This window comes from Octopus bimaculoides, chromosome 14, assembly GCF_046866305.1.
Source record: "Octopus bimaculoides isolate indiv1 chromosome 14, ASM4686630v1, whole genome shotgun sequence".
NCBI lineage: Eukaryota > Metazoa > Mollusca > Cephalopoda > Octopoda > Octopodidae > Octopus > Octopus bimaculoides.
This window is the reverse complement of record NC_142941.1, coordinates 48,776,935-48,798,723: the sequence shown is the minus strand read 5'-3', so window position 1 is coordinate 48,798,723 and position 21,789 is coordinate 48,776,935. Positions and strand designations below refer to the sequence as shown.

General features: G+C 39.0%; 2 protein-coding genes and 1 long non-coding RNA gene across 6 annotated transcripts in view; 2 read left to right on the top strand and 1 right to left on the bottom strand.

Moving 5' to 3' along the window:
* Positions 1–8,665, top strand: part of LOC106875540 (uncharacterized) — a 124,856-nt gene extending 116,191 nt beyond the window's left edge. For both annotated transcript variants that reach the window (XM_089362885.1, XM_052972877.2), the window contains exons 2-3: positions 4,392–4,604; positions 6,002–8,665. In XM_089362885.1, the coding sequence (XP_089219011.1) occupies positions 4,399–4,604; positions 6,002–7,223 (1,428 nt within the window). In that variant the 5' untranslated portion in view covers positions 4,392–4,398 and the 3' untranslated portion in view covers positions 7,224–8,665. The remainder of the gene's footprint in view (positions 1–4,391; positions 4,605–6,001) is intronic.
* Positions 8,571–15,129, bottom strand: LOC149132720 (uncharacterized). The gene is made up of 2 exons (XR_016244346.1): positions 14,312–15,129; positions 8,571–8,898 (listed from the first exon to the last, which is right to left on the bottom strand). It is a non-coding gene; the product is annotated as an uncharacterized LOC149132720 (long non-coding RNA).
* LOC106875544 (tRNA (34-2'-O)-methyltransferase regulator WDR6) overlaps positions 10,267–21,789 on the top strand; it is a 38,483-nt gene continuing 26,960 nt past the window's right edge. Inside the window, exon 1 of one of the 3 annotated variants that reach the window (XM_089362883.1) lies at positions 10,267–10,398. The gene's annotated coding sequence lies outside the window, so the exon portion shown is untranslated. Of the gene's footprint in view, positions 10,399–18,619; positions 20,691–21,789 lie in introns of those variants that run through there. The other 2 variants (XM_089362880.1, XM_089362881.1) reach the window with 2 other exon arrangements.

Genomic DNA, 21,789 nt, shown 5'->3' with positions numbered 1-21,789 from the left:
TCTAAACTTAGCTCCACCCAGCCTCTTTTGTCCCGCCCACTACTGCTTTCCGCTGCTACCCATTGCTAACCAGTTGTTCTTTTCCTCTCATGAAAATTTCGTATTGTGATGCTTTAACTTCCTTCCTTCCGTCCTTCCTTCATCCTTTCTCTTTCTTTCTTTCTTTCTTTCTTTCGTATTCATTTATTTGCATCAATTCCATACTCTCTCTCTCTCTTTCTTTCTTTCTTTATATTTACTTATTTCTTTCTCTATTCCCCCCCCCCGCCACTCCGTATACTCAACCACCCGAATACTTTCCACGCCTTTCTTCTCTCACCAATCCCTTACTTTCTTTTTACACCCCCACCCCCACCTTTCCTTCTTAATTCCTCTCCCGTCTCTTTCAGAGACATGCTCCGATTATCATCCATTCTTAAGTTTGTGCAAATCCTTCCGCCCCAGTAACCAGCTCCTTCCTTCCTACCACCAGGCTGAGCAACGGTAAGAACACTCACAAAATCATGTCTTAAAAACTGAGGGACACCTTGGACAATGCCGTCATAGATATACAATAAATGGGATAGTCATGGCTGGAACGCATTTAATCATAGGTCTGTAGGACTATGGATAACCTTGAGTTAAACAACCACCGTCTAAGACTTCCTGCGACGACCACAACAACACCAATCAAACCACGCCCCTTTTCCCACCGCTTAGCTCCTCCCATACATCACACATTTTTCTCTTGTCTCATTCCTGTCAGCAATCTTCCAAACTTATTTTTCTCATTTACACCTAACAACAGGAAGAGTAAAAATATGAAAGCAGTGCATCGGTAGATATAATAGAGCGCTTCAGTTCCCCATTCGCCCAGCCGAAGTTGGCCGGGTGCCTGAAACGGGTGGGAGCAGCAAAGTAGGAAGTTATCCCCAAACTTGGGCCCTGGTATTACGTTAAGAATAGTCCCCCACCCCAACTCTTTCTCTCTCTCTCTCTCTCTCTCTCTCTCTCTCTTTCTTTCTCTCTCTCTCTCTCTATCTCTCTCTCTCTCTCTCTCTCTCTCTCTCTCTCTCTCACACACAGACAATAGCAACAACGATCCATCCAATATGTTTCCGTCAGCAAAATTTCAGCCACAAAGCTTTGGTCGGCCTAAGATCTGTGGTAGGAGAAACTTTCCCAAGGCGCCGCGCTGTAGGATTGAATCTGTCACATGATCAACGAAACTCACTGCAGGAATAGCGAGTATTTATGTATAAATAGTTTACACACACACATACAAATATATGTATGTATGTAAGTCCGTGTGTGTGTGTGCTCTTTTTAATTTAGAGTAAATTTTGACCTTGATAGCAATGTTGTAAAGGAAAGCATTTTGTTTTAACCATTGTCCTTATAATCTTTAGAAAGTCTTGCAGATTTTTATAGTTTCCAAATATGGTGATCATTTGCAGTGTGTGAATTAAGGATTTGCGTTCTCTCCCCAATTTCCCAAGTTCAATCATACTTTGCTCCAGGCGGGTCGGTACATATCCTGTTGCTCCAATGATAGTGTATCTTACGTCCTGGATTTACAAACTCCTTATCAATGGTCTTTAGATGTACTCTTTCTCGTATTTTTTCTAACCACATTGGTGTCCAGGAGTATTTTTTGTTGTGGTCCCACACAACATTATCTGACCGGTCGTGTTTCCTCTTCGTGGCTGGTTTTGTTCTGACCACCGCATCATGCCTCATGGGAAGATAGTATCTGGAAGACATTCTTTCGTAATTGGCAAATAATATGGTTGTCATCATTTTTAATTTCGCACTGCCTGCATTTGTCGTCCGTCAATGTTTTCCACCTTTTGTACTGCAGGTTGAGATCTCTTGTTCTTAAGGCGCATGCAGATGACCTTCATACTTAATGTAACATATCATTTGTAACTTCATTTGCATTTGGGTTGCTCTTTAAGATTTATTTTCAAATTTCTGAATGCTTGAAACGAACGAAAACCCATAGAGCCATATTCAACTCAACATGAAAGCGTCCTAAAAGGAGAACAGCTACACGAAACCAATCCGAGAACTTCACTACCAAAACTAGTGACCACCTCCTTCGAGTGCATATTCAGACATGATGTCTATTCATCTCCACAATTATTACTACCTTCACTTTGCTTTCAGTGAATTTACTATCAACTTTCTATGTGGCAAATGAAAAAGCTTCAGGTTTAAACAAACCAAGACAAAACTATCTGCCTTTAACTCACTTCATCTTATTTAAAACCTTTTTCAGCAAAGCCATCAAGCAGAAGGGAACTTCCCATTTTTCCTTGCAAAAGAAATGTCGATCTTTAAGACAGTTGAGTTGACGGGCAGGGTATCCAGCTTCTAGATGCCCGATTTTTGTGGGAAAAAAAACATACCTGGGCAAATAGAAGCCACAACTAAACATCGTCAACAAGTCTCTATAGATGTGACTCTTCAACACATGCCAGAGCATCATAAATCAGAGAACCGGAGGCTTTCACTCGAACAATATTGGCAGCAAATAGATTTTTATAATCAAAGGAAGTCATTTCTTCCACATGAAGCATGAGAGAAGACGTTCGAATCTGGTTAAATTCAACCAGAAACAAAGTCCTACAGTTATTCACCACCTTTGCCCGACATTTTAGGAATAATTTCCCCTCTATCAGTTTCAGGATGAGACTGGAAACCCTGCTCGGAACTTCTTCCAATTCTTATCCAGCTGAAGATTTGAACCAAACCTTCAGTCTTGCAACAGAGAATCTTCGGTGTAGACTGATCTCTCCAGGAATCGAGTTCCAAACTCACACGCCACCTTGTCCCCGTTTATACCTTCAGTATGTTTTCTGTTCCCTCGATTTTCGAGATATTCGAAAACATGACAGGGACGTTCCTACATTGACAAGGTTCTCTTGTGTTTCATTTGGGGACAAAGTGCCTCCAAAATTAATGATAAATAATCATTCCTAAGATAGGCTTTTTGATAAAATATGTCGCTAATTTCATCGTCTCAAGTATTTTATGTTAATCCACTGGAAAGATGCAGTGCTAAGTCTACCTTGGCGTGGAATTCGAACACAAAAAGTAAAAAGACTACACAAGACATTTTGTCTGCAGTTCTACTGATTTTGAAAATCAACGGTTTAATTAAGAAAAGTAGTAGTAGTAGTAGTAGTAGTAGTAGTAGTAGTAGTAGTGGTAGTGGTGGTAGCAATGATAGTTTTAATATATTAATCATTTAGAGCGGAAGTAATCAAATACTTCCTTAATATAATGACTGGAACATTTCTCTACGTATGCACATGTTGTACAAATACACTCATGCATGCATATATACATATATATATCTTATAATATATACATATATATATATATATATATATATCATAATTCATACATACATACATACACATATATATATATACATACACATTATATATATATATATATATATATATATATATATATATATATATATACGACGGGCTTTTTTCAGTTTCCGTCGACCAAACCCACTCACAAGGCTTCGGCGGTTGGCCCGAGATTATGGCAGAAGACACTTGCCTAAGGTACCATGCAGTGGGATTGAACTCGGAACCAGGTGGTTAGGAAGTTAGTTTCTTACTACACAGCCACACCTGCGCCAATACACACACACACACACACACACACATATATATATATATATATATATATATATATATGTATATATATATATATATATATATATATATGTATATATATATATATATATATATATATGTATATATAATTATTATTATTATCATTTTATATATTACATATTGAATATATAGATCTCTGCAGCATCTGGCAACATGGCAAAATCTCAACAGGGTAGTGTAAAGTGGGGGTGCACATCTTGCAAGAAATAAAACTCCGCGTCTTGAATGCTTGGCATGGCAGATTGTTGCGGCACATTCAAGGAAAGGGGACATCAAAAAATGGTCTAATTAATCTTTTTGGTGCTAAACCGCGCCATTCATGCTAAATTGACTTGATCTCCCTCTGTAATATGCGGATTCTCATGTCCCTACGAGGTGCAGTTGTGGCGGTTAATAGTCATATACATATGCACACACGCACACAGCATGTACACCATGAGGCACATGCCCTACAGTAGATTCGAACTCACAACCACTGATTCCCATTTTCTTTTCATCTTAAAGTATGAATGTTTTTCCTTTCCCTACTCACCCTCACACACCCATTCATATTTCCACATACACTTAGTTTCACTTTCACTTTGTTCACCTACCCTCACACTCATTCCGCTGCGTTCGATCACATTCTCACTTACAGTCCCACTCAGAACCATAAAGCCATTCTTACTCCAAATCACAGTCGTACTCAATCTCCAATTTTGTTTTCTTTTGCAGTAGCGTCATGATGGAAACATCATACCTACCAAACCAACAGAACTACTCGGACTTCTGGCGGACAAGCCCCGTGGGTAAGGCAGCCCCACCTACTGCAGACATGGGCCGCGGCACCACCCTTGACCTTAACATCAACTCCTACTCAGTTTCAACTCTTGACCTTGATTCCATGCCAAATATGTTGTCTTTCTCTCCTTGCACACCCACTTACAAGTAAGTATTAAGAGTCGGTCTCACTCACTATCTCTGTGTGTGTGCGTGTGTGTGTGTTTGATGCTTAAAATAGAAATGAAAAATCATTTACATTATTTACATTTGACGGATATTTGTCCTCATCTTGTTGTTAACACAACGTTTCGGCTGATATACCCTCCAGCCTTCATCAGGTATATGGCGTCGTGGTTAAGAGCGCGGGCTGCTAACCCAAAGATTCCGAGTTCGATTCCAGGCAGTGTCGTGAATAATAATAATAAAAATGATAATAATAATAATTATTATTATTACTATTATTATTATTATTATTATTATAACATCAAAAAATACCTTAGGAATGAGAACCCAGGTTCGAAATTTCCCGAAGACACCTGATGAAGGCTGGAGGGTATATCAGCCGAAACGTTGTGTTAACAACAAACAAGATGAGGACAAATATCCATCAATTGTAAATAATGTAAATCTCTTAAATATAGAACTGTAGAAAGGAAAAAGTCTTAAAGTACGTGTGAGACGAAAATTGATGAAGATAAGAGATGAAAAACTACAAGGAGTTAAAGGTTAGGGGCCAGGTGCGAATGTGGTTGTGTGGAAGGAGTTAAGAAGAGAGGAAAGAGAGGACGGGTGTGTACACGTATAGGGGTGTATCCATGTTTTGATATATGTCATAAGAATGGAGTGCTGTGTGTGTGTTTGTATGCGTGTGAGGGTGTATATGCAGAGGTGTGCGACTACGGATGTAAAGTGAGATGGGTTATAGTCAGGGTTTGGGGCGTTGTGTTGAGTGAATGTGAGGAAAGCGTGGCAGAAGGAGTTTGAAGTAAGAAGGATTGTGAAGGAAATACAGGGATGCGAGAAGCTGGAATGGGGGGGGGGGGCAAAGAAGTTATGGACAAGAGAAGAGCAAGAAGGTCCAATGCTATTTTATTCTGTGAAAAGAAAATTATTGAGGTTGGTGGCGATGAATGCGATGGAGGTGAATGTAAAACGGGAGAGAGAAGAGAAAGAGGAGAAAAGAATGAGTAAATGGACGAACGAGTTGAAGGAGAGAAGTGAGAGAAAATTCACAGAAAATTGGGGATGGGGAAAAATTAAAGAAATCTTGTTTTTCTGAAATCACTGAAAAGTGTCCGAAATATCTCTGTCTGTAGAATTATCAAAGATTTAATTCTGAGTTTAGTTGTTCAGGGAAACAGAGAAATCATTTACAATAAAGTATTCAAATTATTGACACTGAACGATTCACATTTTAACAAAACACACACACACACACACACACACACATTGTTTACCGTAATATTTGCTTGCTTCCAGTTATTAAATAAAAACTTTTATCGCAGAAGTATTGTTTTACTTTTGATATTCGATTCTTACTCTAAACGTTCGATTCGTTTCAGAGACTTCTCGGTTTTCAAAGAAAAATCCTCGCACGACATCGCAGATGCCCTTCTCTCACTGAAACACGCCGTGGTTCGGCCTCAACTGAACGGCCAGTTAGCTCCCATGTCTCCACCTATCCAACACATCAACCAGCAGACGATGGGTCCAGCTCAAATGAACCACACACAAACATCTCCACCGATCAACTACACCGTGAATCACCACCACCACCACCCTCACCACCCTCACCACCCTCACCAAGCCCAGCATGTCTTGTCCAACATGGCATATACGGGTTCTACAGCTGCTCAGTACACTCCAGCTTATACCGAACCCCAGAACCAGAACACATCGGCGCAGGCCCAAGCGAACATGTTCCCATCAATGAGTGTTAACGTGTCAATGAGCATGAACGTGGGTGTTCCCCCTACGTTGGCTCCCAATCACCAATACAATGCAGTACAACAATGGACAGGGCAACCGCAGAACCCCCTCGGTCAGTATGGCGGGCACGCTCCCACGCTTCAGCCTCAGTATGGTACATACACTGGACAATCACATCCTTACACTGCGTCCTATTCACTGTCGACGGATCTTAGGGCCATGGCGGACAGCAGAAACATCATTTACAAGTCTTCTGATTCATTCAAGCAGGCGTCACGTTTTTGTGGCATGAACCACTTCAAGAGAACTAAACTTATGTCCGGGGGGCGGCAAACCCCTTGCTCGCCGAACATCGGTGGGGGTGTTAGTGTTGGTGTTGGTAATATCGGTGTAAGCAATCCAAACGGTGCCGTGGGTTCGGATACGGCACGTGTTAATCTCTGCCGGATCTGTGGAAAGACTTATGCACGGCCCTCTACGCTGAAAACACACATGAGAACACATAGTGGTGAGAAACCGTATCGTTGCAGCACATGCAGTAAATCGTTTTCACAAGCAGCTAATCTCACGGCACATATACGGACCCACTCGGGTGAAAAACCGTTTCGCTGTCCCATCTGCGATCGCCGTTTCTCTCAGAGTTCTTCGGTAACGACGCACATGCGCACTCACTCCGGAGAGCGTCCTTATCGTTGTAGGATGTGCAAGAAAGCCTTTTCAGACAGTTCTACATTGACCAAACATGTGAGAATTCACAGCGGAGAGAAACCCTACCAGTGTAAGCTTTGCTTGCTCCGCTTCTCTCAGTCAGGCAATCTCAATCGACACATGCGCGTTCACGCCAACGCCACGTAAAAGAAGGAAAGAGAAGACGTAGCAGCAGAAAGACAAATGACTCTGTGGAGAGGGTTTAAACTGTAAAAGATGTTTGGCTAATAATGAGTAATTATCAAATTTATCATAATGAAATAACAATGATAATACAACAGAGACAATCATCAATTTGAAAAAGAAACACACACACACATACGGAAATACACCACACATACATGCATACTTAAATATCATATATATATATATATATATATATATATATATATATATATATATATATATATATATATATTACATGCATGCATACATACACGCCTGACTATCGGGAACGTGAAACTAAGAGTTGTGACTTATGAAGTTGTAGTTCCGAAATCAGAACTATGAACTCTACTTCACATATTGAGTACTTTTTAGCTAGTTTGTAAACACCGGCCTTTAGCTCTCTCTCTCTCTCTCTCTCTCTCTCTCTCTATATATATATATATATATATATATATATATATATATATACACATACATACATACATACATACACATTATACATATATATTTATATATATAAACACACTCATACTAATGTATATATATGTATATGTTTATATATTTATATCTACATGTATGTATACACACACAGATGGATTCGTTGCACACGTACATCATGATACTATTCAAATAGGAACATCGGTTTAAGAAAAAAAATTAAAACCAAAAGAAAATCCTTTTAAAAATCTGTGCAAAACAATTCGAAACAATAAATAAATAAAAGCAAGCACAACAAAAAAAATTACAAGAATACACACACATATGTATATAAGTATACATGTGTGTGTGTGTGTGTGTGTATATATATTAATAAAATTAATTTGTTTCTCAATGACATGCCCTCTCTCATCAACGTCTGTCTTGGATTCTTGGTCAACTTGAATAGAGAAGGAAGAAGACGAAGATGTGAAGAAAATGCGAACCATTAAGGTTATATATTTTATTGCGAGAGACAATATTTGAAGAGAACGTGGTCATTGAGTTGAGTGGAATACGACATGTATTTGACTAAGTTTTGAGTGATAAATCAAATGAATTTAATTTATTCTGTCTATATTCATATCGAGAAAATAGAGACTGGATGCAGCACATGCACACATACATGCACACGCACACACACGAGTGGGTGTGTGTGTGTATATATATATATATATATATATATATATATATATATATATATATATATTCATATCTGTGTGTACATATACATATATATATATAAAAATACGTAAATATATATAAAGACACGGGCATATATACATAAATATCAGCAGTTACACAGAAATAACCATCGGAATGCGAAGCAGCAAGATCGACAAAAACATGTGAAGTGATGGACTAAAGATTATTTTATCACGTGACAATCAACCTTCGTATTTCTTTCTTCCTTCTACGATAAATACACGCCATTTTGAAGAGTTCTTTGTCTTTCATTCTTTTATTCATTCATTTCTTTCCAACTATTTTGATGTTGTTGTTGTTGTTGTTGTAATTCTTCATGTTATTTTGATTTAGCTCTGGGTCTCAGACCTGGTCAAACAGAAACTATCTGCATATGTACGCCAGTCAGAGAAACACGTTTGCAAGTGCTTTGTGTGTATAAGCCGTGTGAAATTGTCCGTCGTATTGCATCGCATTGCGTTAAAAATGTAATCTAGCAATTCGATAAATAGAGAACGATAAAATATGTAACAGATGAAATATGATTAATTTTTAGCCAATTATGATCGACTAACAGACGCTGGAATAGAATGCTCCAGCATGGCTGCAGTCAGATGATTAAAAACAAAATAATAAAAGAATATAATTTTTACGTTTTTGTTATAGACTTCAGACAGTCGTGTGGATAAAGCAATCGATTGCAAGCAGAGAGATAAGTGTTCGAATCCTGTCGACGGATCGTGTCATTTAATTTTTATGTAAAATAGACATAGAAGTATACAATTATTGCAATGCCGAATACGGCGTCTTTGGTCATGCACGGTGACTCTCGCCATGGCACAGTGCTGCCAGAAATACATCATCTGTCGACTGCGAAACGGTTAGACTCAATGACCACCAGGTTTATAATGAAATATAACATCATGCAGCGTACTTTGGACTTATTTACCATGCAATCTCGGGTTCAATCCCCCTGAGTGGCATCTTGAGCATGTGCCTTTATCATAGCCTCGTGGATAAATTGGTGGAGATGAAAACTATGTGAAACCCTCTGAAAGTACAGTACCTGTAATTCAAAGGTCAAACTGATTCTTCTTGAGAATTGCGTTAAGGGTACATATGTCTAAGGAATACTCGGCCACTTCGTATGCTAATTCAATAAGTGGGTCGAACTCGCCAGGAGTGTCTGTTATGTGGGAGTCTGTGTGTACAGAGAGAGAGAGAGAGAGAGAGAGAGAGAGAACAGAAACAAAGTCGTTATAATATGGATAAATGGTAATTAGAACCTAATTACCACACAGCACGTATTTGCCTCTGGATCCTTTCGATCCTTGTTGTAGTCGGTGGACCCTCATAACCATTCGATGTATGAAAAAGCCAATTATTTTTTTTCGCCCTTTTAAAGCCTAGCCAGGCTCATGGGCCCGGTTTCCCGGTTTCTATGGTGTATGTGTCCCCCCCCCCTGGACGGGACGTCAGTCCATCGCAGCGGTACTCAAGAAACAGGAAGAAAGAATGAGAGAAAGTTGGGGCGAAAGAGTACAACAGGGGTCGCCACCAACTCCTGCCGGAACCTCGTGGAGCTTTGTTAGGTGTTTTCGCTCAATAAACACTCACAACGCTCGGTCTGGGAATCGAAACCGCGATCCTCCGACCGCGAGTTCGCTGCCCTAACCACTGGGCCATTGCGCCTCCACATTATATTTTTTTATAATTGAGTAAAAAATTAAAAAATAAAAATTGTTAAAGTCTTTTGTGTCTTGCAAAAGTATAATCAATTTGTTGCAGACAAATTTTATCAACGAAATCGGTGCAACTCTCGTATGACAGCTACCTTGCTCTTTACGACCTACCGTAAATGACACTGCAACCCTACCAAACAACCCACTTACGGCCTTCAGCACTTAATTCCAGCCCATTTAGTTGTTCACAGTAGCACCATGGTGGACCAGAAGCGGTGTCCTTTTCGAGAGAGCTCAATCTTATTGACCAGGTAGGAAATGCTCAGGAAAAACGATAACCTGTTTATTGCTTCTTTTTTTTTTTTTCAATGATATCAAATCAGTTTACAAACGTTAAAATCAATATTTGATTATTTTTATTTTATTTTATATAAAATAAGGTGTTAATGATTTTTAATGTTACGCTACAAACTGTTTATCATGCTCCTTTCCGTTTGTAGAATAAATATTTAATGGTTTTTAACATATTTTATGCTGCCAACAGTTGATAAATATCAGACTATATGTAATAGAAAACTTATAGATATCATATTATAGTAGAAAATGGATGGTAGATATACTATTCATTCATTCTTGCCTTTAACCCTCCAACGCGTAGTATAGGCCACTTATAATTGAATTCCATGTCGCATAATTTCTCGCTTCTGTACTTATACTCTGCCAGGAATGTCCCCCTTTCTCTAGTTCCTTTTGTGTTGTTCCACGCCACGAGTTCTTAGGCCTACCCCTCTTTCTATATCCATCCGGATTCCACTGTAGAGCACTTTTCGCTACATTTGGTGTGTCCTTTCTAATTGTGCTACCAATCCACTTCCACTTTTTCTTAAATATTTGCTCCCTAATCGAAACTTGATTCATTTTTTGCCATAGCTCCATATTGCTTATGTGTTCGGGCTATCTGATTTTAAGTATACTACGCAATCACCTGTTGATGAATGATTGTGGTGGTGGTGGTGGCTGTTGTTGATATTCATTGTTGACAACAATTTCATTGTGCAGAACTTCACTACTACTACTACCACTGCTGCTGCTACTACCGTTACTATAATAATACAAGATAATACTAGCAGAATAAATCTATCAGAGACCTCTATAGAAAGTTATCGATACAACTGTGTAATCAGCCGATTAGTTGACAGCAACGCTCAGTCGTAGATGGAGAATAATTCCTTAAAATAACCAACCCTAGACAACACCCAACAGCAGGGCAACTCGCTAGTTTAGTACATGGAAACCTATTGAAATGGTTCATAAATATAAAATGTTTTCCGACATACATCGATGCTTAATGTTCCTCTTGTAAGGTTCTTTAGTCATCTCCCACCTTTAAAACCAGCGACTGATCTTTTTAGCTTGTTGTTTAGACCAGATCAAATGGAGGAAAAAGCCAATCATCAAAAGCGTTCCAACCATGATCATCCTATCTCTTTGCATATCCAGAACAACACTATTTAATACCTTATTTTTTAAAGGCGGTAATATGTGATTTCGAGGAATTCTGCTTTTATTTCAACTCAATCGACTGTTCTTTACATCTTCGTCCTGTTTAGGTTATAGTTTGTTTATCAGGAAGAATAAAATACAGAATCCGAAGGAAATAATGAGAGTCTGTGTTGTTAACAATGGTAAATCTAGGAGAGTTTGTTGGTTGCTGGCAAAAGGATTGATGGTTAGTTGTCGCTTGACCAATATACTCCGGTGAAAGGTTACTGACCGACATGCGAGTTTTACTCCGTCCGACAGAAACTGTCATTTCAGGCTTTCGTTGAACAATAAGCTTCAAAGGTCCCAGCATCGTTGTGTCAGTGACGTCAATTGATTAACTATTCTCAGTTACCCCCCCCCCCCCCCCAAGATAAGGCGGCGACGAGCTGGCAGAATCGTTAGCGCACCGGGCGAAATGCTGAGCGTCATTTCGACGGATTTTACGTTCTGAGTTCAAATTTCACCGACGTCGACTTTGTCTTTCACCCTTTCGGGGTCGATAAATTTAACACCCTGTCCCCCAAAATTGCTGGCCTTGTGACAAAATTTGGAACCAAATTATAACCCTAATATTATTCTGTACTAACAAATGAAATGTCTTGATGTAACTTAAAATATCGCTGTCATACATTAGACTGGTTAATTACGTGCAGCAGTTGTTATATTTTTGTGAAACAGATAATGTATATATTTATTTGGGTGTAGGGCATGGCTGAGTGCCAGATCTCAACGCATCAGAATTTGGGGATGCAGCCAGGAGCAGCCTCCGCACTGACGGACGCCGCAGATTAAGTAAAAAGTTATTGAAAATATTAGTGCGGGCATCAAATATCTTCCTGGCTTATTCCATGAGTACACAGAGTGGACACCCGGAATCCCACGGGTGTGCAGTTGCCCCTTCGTATCCACTATACAGAATCTTGCGCGTGTATTTTCTAGAGTAGAAAAGGATGCGGGGCATCAAACCAACGGAGAGGCTAATGTGTAGAATACGTTGTTGCTTAGAAGGAAAAAAAACATCCAACGGGAGATGAATCGCAAAAGGAAATATGTACCCGGAATAATTGAGATGAAAATGGAAACAAAAATGTACCCTTTCCCCCTCCCCCTCAAAAAAAAAGCAGAATTAAACAGAAATCTTAAAATTGAAAATAAACAGGTCTGTAAAATCACAAAAGATTAATTCAACAGTTGTGAATAATACGGAGACGTGGGAAATGAATTGAATAATTCTAACAAAATAAAATGCCTTGAGAAGATAAGCGAAGACTGTGAGCGAAATTACATCGATGACAAAAGACAATAGAAGAAGATCTGCCGAGGAGATAAAATGTAACGACATTTTGGAGGAGATACGAGAAATACAGACACGCCGTTAAACAAATGTCTTAACCAAGTGAGCAAAACATTAAATGTTGCGAGTTAGGGAAGACGTCACAGCGGGAAATATAAAGGAACCAGAGTTGACAAAATCGCAAGTTTCTGGTTGAAATACATCAAAATATAACCAATGTAACTCGAATGGCTGATGAAAATAATAGTCCTACCAAAAAATATTGAGGTGGGTGGCGCTAAAAACCATTGAATAGCCATATATATATACCTTTCTAATTTCTACTAAGTCCCATCACCAACACTTGAGTAAGAAGATATATAAGCAGCTGGACAGAAATAATATTCTAACTAAAGGGTCAAAAGGTTACAGGAAGACTCATATGGCTATAAATACTGATAAACAGCATACTATTAGAAGATTGCAGGTAGACACAGAAAAACTTACACACTACCTGGACAGAATATTTAAAATAAAGTGGGTATTTCAATTAATGAAAAAGGGAACATGATCTGCCCCTCATTTCAGTATAGAGTTTGGGCCTGACAAATGCACTAATTAACTAAGTCGGTAAGCACCAACGCTGAAATCAACTGAAACAGGAAATGGGAACACTGTAATATTTATTATCATTATTGCTGTAGTTATAAGCATCATGCGATTTCAAATCAGACATTTCCCTCGAGAACATAAGTACCATAAAATTTTGAACAAATAGGAAATACCAAAATATAACAACTGCAATTAGTTATCTATATATATGTATATATACAAGAATAAGGGCAGAGAATCGTCAATTAATAATAGAATTAATAATTAACAATTCTGCCAAGTAGTTCAGTATGAAAAAAACCTTTATCGGTAAAACTATTTATCATTATAAATATACAGGGATTAGCAATTGAGTTGCTTCTCCAACATACTGAAAATTTAGAAATAGCAGTCAAAGAACTACTGATTCCAAACTACAAATTTTTCTCTAAAGTGGATGGCGATATTTATGGCACACTTGGTTTGTTTACGCTTTTCCCTCCGGTTTTTTCTTCTATGTGTGCCATAAATATCGCCATCCACTTTAGAGAAAAATTTGTAGTTTGGAATCAGTAGTTCTTTGACTGCTATTTCTAAATTTTCAGTATGTTGGAGAAGCAACTCAATTGCTAATCCCTGTATATTTATAATGATAAATAGTTTATATATATATATATATATATATATATATATATATATATATATATATATATATATATATATATATATATATATATATATATATATATATATATATATATATATATGTGTGTGTGTGTGTGTGTGTGTATACATATAATTTTTTATTTACTTACACATAAAATAGATGACGACGGATGTTCCTAGTAATTTAAAGTAACACTACTTCCACAACTCGTGGTGTGAAAATGCACGTTGAATATAGAATTCCTGTTTTTATGTTAATGGAATAATTTGCGCTGTGAAGTTGAATGTATACCAACGGATAAATGTTATCAAACTAAAAAATATCAGTTGAACGTAAACATTATATTCCGGCCGAAACGCTGTCGAGGTTATGCCAAAACAGAAGTTAACTGCTATCAAGGGAAAACGAAATGTGAGTAAAAGTAACTCGTGTGGCGCAGGATTGTGTGTGGCCACAACAACAACTAGAAGCAAAATGAAACTTGTCTTTATCAAACAAAAGAGAACGAGAATAGATTTTATCGCAGTTTTATAGGACAATCACCTCCACAATTTACCGGTTTTTGATTGGTCAAAACAACACGCATGACAAGGGTAGATTAAAATATCAGCAGTCGAAATGGTATCATTGCAAAACGAAATTATTCGAAGATTTCTTACTCTAATACTCACAAACTTACTCAAACGCCTCACGTCAAGTTCTTAAAGAATAACTCACAACTGTGTCTACCCGAATGACAACCTATTGAATTACAAAGACAATCTCAAACATCTTAAATAATGTGCAAGTGTAGAAACTAATAGCCGTCTGTGTGTCGTAAAGCTTTGTTTTATGACGTCATCTGAAGCATCGTCAAATTTAGACTTTATCTTTCGTTATGGCAGAGTAGATGAGGCAATGTACCAGTAATTATCTAAGGTCGATTGCATCAGCTGTCCTTTCGCCGTAAAATGCGTGTCTTTGCACCAATCTTACAATCATTGTTATAAGATCTATCTCCACAATACTTGATATTTCGGGAAAGGAATGAGCACCACCACGTTGTATTTCAGCTTAAACTCAGAAAAGAAAAAAAAAGATGGAGAAAGTTAGGGTTTATTTCTGTCTGGTGTCAAACAGAAATCAATAATGCGCGGTCAAATAAGAACGGAAAACGAAAATAACTGAAATAAGAATGTTTCATCCAAGATGGCAGCAAAGGGAGCCCCGAGCAGCGGTTATTAATTTTGTTTGTTATACAGGGTTTCATGGTTTGTTAGGGGCTTCATTTAATATAACATAGATAGGGTTTCACTTGAAGAAAGGAGAAGATGGGACTGGATCTGTTGAAGAAAAGGGAGTTGGAAGGGGTAAGAGATTTTCTTGGTGGTGATGATGATGATGATGATGATGATGGTGGTGGTGGTGGTGGTGGTGGTGGTGGATTACATGTGGTGGGATGGTTTGGCGATGGTGTTAGCGCTGGTGATGGCAGGGTTCGGGGATTGATGTTGGTCGGGTGCATATGCGGCTGAGGGGTAGCAATGATGTTGGGGAAATTGTTGGTGGTGGTGGTGTGGCGCTGGTGTGGTGATGGTGGTGGTGGTGGTATTGCAAATGTTTGTGGCGGTGGTGTTGAAAATGATGGTATAGGAGGTGATGGTAGTTGTGGTGGCGGTGTAGACGTTGAGGTGATGGTGATGAAGATAATGGTGGTGGTGGTGGTGGTGATGGTGAAATGTTGAGTACAGGGTGAATTGAGTTGACGTTGACGGCGTATGGTGTGTATGGCGCTAGTGTGCAGTATTCATGCTGTTGTGTGTGTGTGTGTGTGTGTGGTGGCTTCAGAAGGTAGATGGGTTGCGTTGGCGGTGCGTGGGGTTTGTACTGCGTGCTGGTGGTGATGATGTTGAGATGTTAGTATTGGTGTTTATCGTTAATGGTAATATGGTGGTGTGTAAGAGACAGTGTATGTGTGTGTGTGTGTGTGTTGGTGGCGGTGATGGTAATAATGGTGGTGCAGTGGTAAAGAGAGGTGTGGAGTGGGGGAGGAAGGTGTGATGGTGTGGAATGTGACATTGACGTTTAATGGTGAGATGTTCTTAGAGTTTGAAGATCTGAGAGATTGGAGGTTATTTTCAGCACTCAAAGTTGGACGGGGAATATTCAGGAAGAGAATAAAAGCAAACTCTCTCTCTCTCTCTCTCTCTCTCTCTCTCTCTCTCTCTCTCCCTCTCTCTCTCTCCCTCTCCCTCTCTCTCTCTCTCTCTCTCCCTCTCTCTCTCTCTCTCCCTCTCTCTCTCCCTCTCTCTCTCCCTCTCCCTCTCTCTCTCTCTCTCTCCCTCTCTCTCTCTGTATATATTTGAGTGTGTGTTATCATGACGGTTACCTTGACAGTGACTTTCACCACCACAACCAGTATAACCACTGCAATACCACCATCACACAATCAACACCACTATTACCACCATCACCTCAGCATCACACATCACACCGCTCCTGTCGCCATTATAACCACCGATACTATTTTATCCTCCTCCCATACTTATCTCGACCATCGTCATCGTCAACCCCGTCTCTGCTTTCACCCCAATCACCGTCAAAACCACGATCACCTCAATCAGTTTCCTTACACAGTTCAAAATCGATTATCCGATTCTCATGGGATCGAGATTGTTGCAGATTTTTGATTTTTCTAATTGCGGAGAGCTTTATTAAAAACAAAAATGCATCTACAAAACAGAACAGTTTGAGGATAGAAACCAGGTCTAAGCACAATAGCTTATAGACATACTCTGAATGTAGTTCTATATAAACCTTTAATAATTTTTTTTTTATACTTCAGACCATCAGAAATGTTAAGATATCAGCCTCTGCCCACGTTGTCATGCTTTGATTAAAAGGTTACAGCATAGATTAGTTTCGGCCGAAGTTGACTCAGGCCATGTCTAATTTAATAGCACCACCTGGAAGAGATACAGAGTCAGCTCTGGGGAACAGTAGTCCATTCAAGCAGAGGGTTATCGTTTTCAGAGACATATCTGGGTGTGGGTGGTTTATCTGGTATTTGTGGGGGGTAATCATCTAGGGATCGTTTGAATGCCGTGAACTCACTTTCCTCCTTTATGTGTGTCTGGCACGATGCAGGGCCAATTGAGGTGAAATAGTTCTGTCATAGTGTTGTGATACGACACGAACATTTCTGTAGTGGACGGATGGCACGGGGGCCAAGCCTCGGACGAATTTTAAAGATGGGCAATGTTGATGGAATATTTTCCACGTCATACAGTTGATATAGAGCTCACAGCGGCGGTGGAGGGAGCAAAGCCTGATCTTTTCAAATCGATCCCAATAGTCAAGGTTTGTCATGTCATCCTCCGCAGACCTCCGCCAAGCAGCTCATTTTAAGATAGATACGCGAGTAAAATTACTAATAGAGAAACGAAAATAAACTTTGGAAACAGCAACGCCACCGTAGGTTACATGGAAATGATGAACGTGTTTTCAAGGGAGATAATCAAAGAACGTAACATTGTAATCTATACTATAAATTGCAGTGTTCTTGATTGCTTGATTGATTGATTAATTGATTGATTGAGTGTCGGCAGATTCACTCGAGAACGGTGCAGTGGAATCGCGTGAAATTCAGCACAGAGCGGCAGCATGGTCCGCTCATGTTCAGGAGATTTTTATTGCCCTCCAACTCCCATGGTTACCGAGATAATCGATTATTACTTTTTAAGCTAGGAATATCCCATTCAAAGTGGGGGAGGGGCGATTTTGTTGCCTTTCCCATGCGCGAAATTTTACGAAAAACCAGCACAATAAAGATTATTTTTTTCCAAGTAATGTGGCTGGGTTTGTTTTTCGAAAATTTTAATCAGAGGCACAGAAAAAAAATAATTTCAATTTTTTGTGCATTAAAAAAAAAAAGCTATAGCTTACGCTCTTTCTAATTACTATGTTTTTTTTAAACTTCAGTTACAAATGTCTTCAAACGTCGACATTCAAACAGCTTTTCCATATTGAGACAAACGGACTCTGCACAATTGTATCCATCCGGGAACGCGTTTTCAATAATTGAAATTCACAATTCTAATCAGTGTACATGAATGTCCAACCTATGATTGATCTTGAACAGTTTCGATTAAGATTCTTGTGTCGCCAATACAACAACCGCACTACCATATATTTTTCTTTTAAGGCGAGGTTATACCACAAATAAGGTTCCGTGACTACATGGGGCTATGGGTACACACGTGAAGTTAGTTTTACAATATCGACCCGCAAAATCCTTAGCATCGTATTGTTTTTGGGTTGTTCATACTTTTTTTTTTTTTTTTGGAATTTTTTTTTATTTTTTTTATTTTTAGTTCTTTTTATTATTCAGAATATACATAGGAAATAGCCTTTAACCAAATCCACCACACTGCCCAAGTGAAACCGGGAAAAACAGCTAGTACTTCATGTAAAGTAAATATAACAATGAAAAATCCTTCGAGAATCCATAAAAATTCCCAGATCACTACCAAAATTTCATCATCTGTTCCTTGTGTCATTACCAACTGTTTCTGCAAGTTTCATCAAATACTGTTCACAACTTTTTGAGTTATTTTGCACACAGAGTGGGACAGACGGACAAACCAACGCCAGTGAAAACATAACCTCCTTCCTTGGCGGAGGTAAAAAGAAATATAACAAAATTAATCTCATTTGAGCTATGGTGGCAGTTAAATAAAAATATAGATAGAGAGATAAGGCTATAGTAGAAGACACTTACCCAATGTGTCACACATTGGGACTGAACCTGAAACCTTGTGATTGTGAAGTAACTTCATACCACAGAGCCACGCCTGTGTCTATAGTAAAGAAAAAGCCCACAAATCACTACCAGCATTAAAGAGACACCATACATCCCCTACACTCATGAAAAAAGGATCCGCAGATATAGCGAGAAATAAAGCCATCAAACAAAGGCTGGATGATGTATTGTATAGACGTGTGGGGAATAGACTAATGTCTCAAGAAGACTGTGTCTCAAGAAGAGTGTTGTTTATTGATGAATATTCCAGAGAAGAGTGTACTACAGAAGTTTGTGAAGCAGAAAAGTTGCAGAAGAATATGGTATATAAAAATGTGTCAGAGGAAAGTATGGAGCAGAGAAGAGATGTGTGTGGAACAGGATTGTGACTGCAACGGGAGTGTGTGGTGTAGAGGAGTGCGACATTGAAGGTTGTGATGTGAAAGAGGGTGACCGACAAAATATGTGACAAATAAGGATGTGACACAGCATATTGTAAAGTAAAAGAAATTGACGTGATAGAGTGTGACACAGATGTGTCACACATTGGTGTGTGGTATGGAAGAATTGATACAGCAGAGTGTGACGTGGAAGAATGTGTTTTGGAAGGGTGCAGCACAGAGGAGTTAAAAAGAGTGTAACGTAGAAGAGCTTGGCTCAGTTAAATCCATTGATCAGATCGATTGGTCATTGATCAAGTAGGTAGGTCATTGATGAGATAGGCATGTCAGTGATCAGATAGATAGATTATTGATCAAATAGGTAGGTCATTGACGTTAGGTAGTGATGGAAATGAAGAGGGGTAGGTAGGGAATGGTGTTCCCTGCTTTTTCAGTTCACGAGCATGGCTGGCTTCAAGCATCGAGTCCTACCTCCCCAACCTCAGCCCCCTCAGACCTTAGTCTACCCTTCATTCCTTATATCCAATTCCACCACTCCAATATAGACCGGGGTTGTTGTCAATATTGGTTTGGTATTTCGTGCAGCAACACTGGTGTGAAGCAGCATAAGAATTTACTCTTCTTACAATGGAATTACAGAGTGGCACATCTACTCGTAGACAATAATTGCTCCTCTGAACGTCTCTACCAGATTTGTAGCTTAAAGAGCCAAGCGACTCGTGAAATTCGAACATGATTAAAGTTTTGCTGTCTCTCTAGACGCATCAGGAAAACTAACAAACACATAAGAAGCCAGCCTCACTCATAGAACAGGGCCTCCTATTTGAAACACAGGAAAATATCAACTCACAAACATACACGCACGCACACACAAACATACACGCTTGCGCACATACACCCTCCCGCTACATATACGTGTAAATATACATACATATTTAAGTGTGTGTGTGTGTGTGTTCACAGTCTGTTTCGCTTAGGTGGGGAAAAGTTATCCATTTGTGCAAGTGTGTTGGTTTGACAATGGATGCTCGACTAAAATCCTATAAGACGTCGTCGTCATACAGTGTTGACACGAATACACGAACAACTTTGTAGGGATCCGTTGGAGAGCTTTCAGGAAACCGAAAATAAAAAGAAGAAAACTAAATTAGTAAGTAACAAGAGTTGGCTGCCAAGGTTACTGATTGTAATTCTTTCCCAGTGGCAACAATATCCGACAGAATAGCATAAAAATCCGAGAAAGGAAGCAGCAACAACAACAACAACGACAATGTTAATCTACAGAAACCATAACAAGTAGTTTTGTGGAGCGACTGGCTGAGATAAAACTTAATCCAAGTGCTAATGTAAGTCTTCCTATGTTATTAACACAAGCCTTTTCTCCGGCATCTTTCTACGTTTCTCTAAATTTCATTTTGTTGAAATTTCTGTTTTTTTAATTTGCTAATTTCTTATTTTTTGTTTCTTTTTATTCAAACCATATAATGGTTTCGCCTCTGTACTGTTGATCTTCTTGCTGTGTTATTTTGTGTAAAACGTTATTTGGCCTTGATGTAGATTATTATTATTATTATCATTAGTATTATTATTAATGTTATTTTCTTTTTCAATTTCGTCTTAACTCCTACTTTATGGTGTTCAAATTTATCGTTATTTGTTATTGTTTTTACTTCATGTTTGTATGTTTGTGTTTGTTAACGTGTATTTGTATAACGCATTTTTCTCATATATGGTTTAATTCTAATTGTAATTTTTACCTTATATGGTATGACGCGATAATTTCTTTATTTATATTTACATGTATTTTTCTTTTTTCATTTTTGTTTATTTAATTTTTGTATGCCATACGTAGAAGCGAGGAACTGCTAAGAGAGTCAAACCACTACAGAGAGGGCGGCGTGTGTTCAAATCCACTGCAAGTGCTTCAGTTAAGGGACGGGGGGTGGCGATGGCGGTACAGGGACCTACATTGGCATCTCTCTATTAAAAACACTGATTCCAAAACGTGAGCCTTAAATTTCACCAGGGGGCATTTGATATACATAAATATTAGTTTGTGCGTGCGTGTAAGGCGGCGAGCTTAGCACGCCGGACAAAATGCTTGGCGACATTTCATCCGTCTTTATGTTCTCAGTTCAAATTCCCCCGAGGTCGACTTTGCCTTTCATCCCTTCGGGGTCGATAAAATAAGTACCAGTTAAACAATTGGGCCGATGTAATCAACTTACCCCCTTTCAACTTCCCGAAATTGTTGTGGTAAGAAGTTTGCTTCCCAATCACAATGTTCTGGGTTCGGTCTGCGTGGCACCTTGGGCAAGTGTCTTCTAGTATAGCCTGGACCTGACCAAAGCCTTGGGAATGGATTTGGTTGACGAAAAGTGAAAAGAAACCCGTCGTGTGTGTGTGTGTGTGTGTGTGCGTGCGTGTCCCCCGCCACCACCTGAC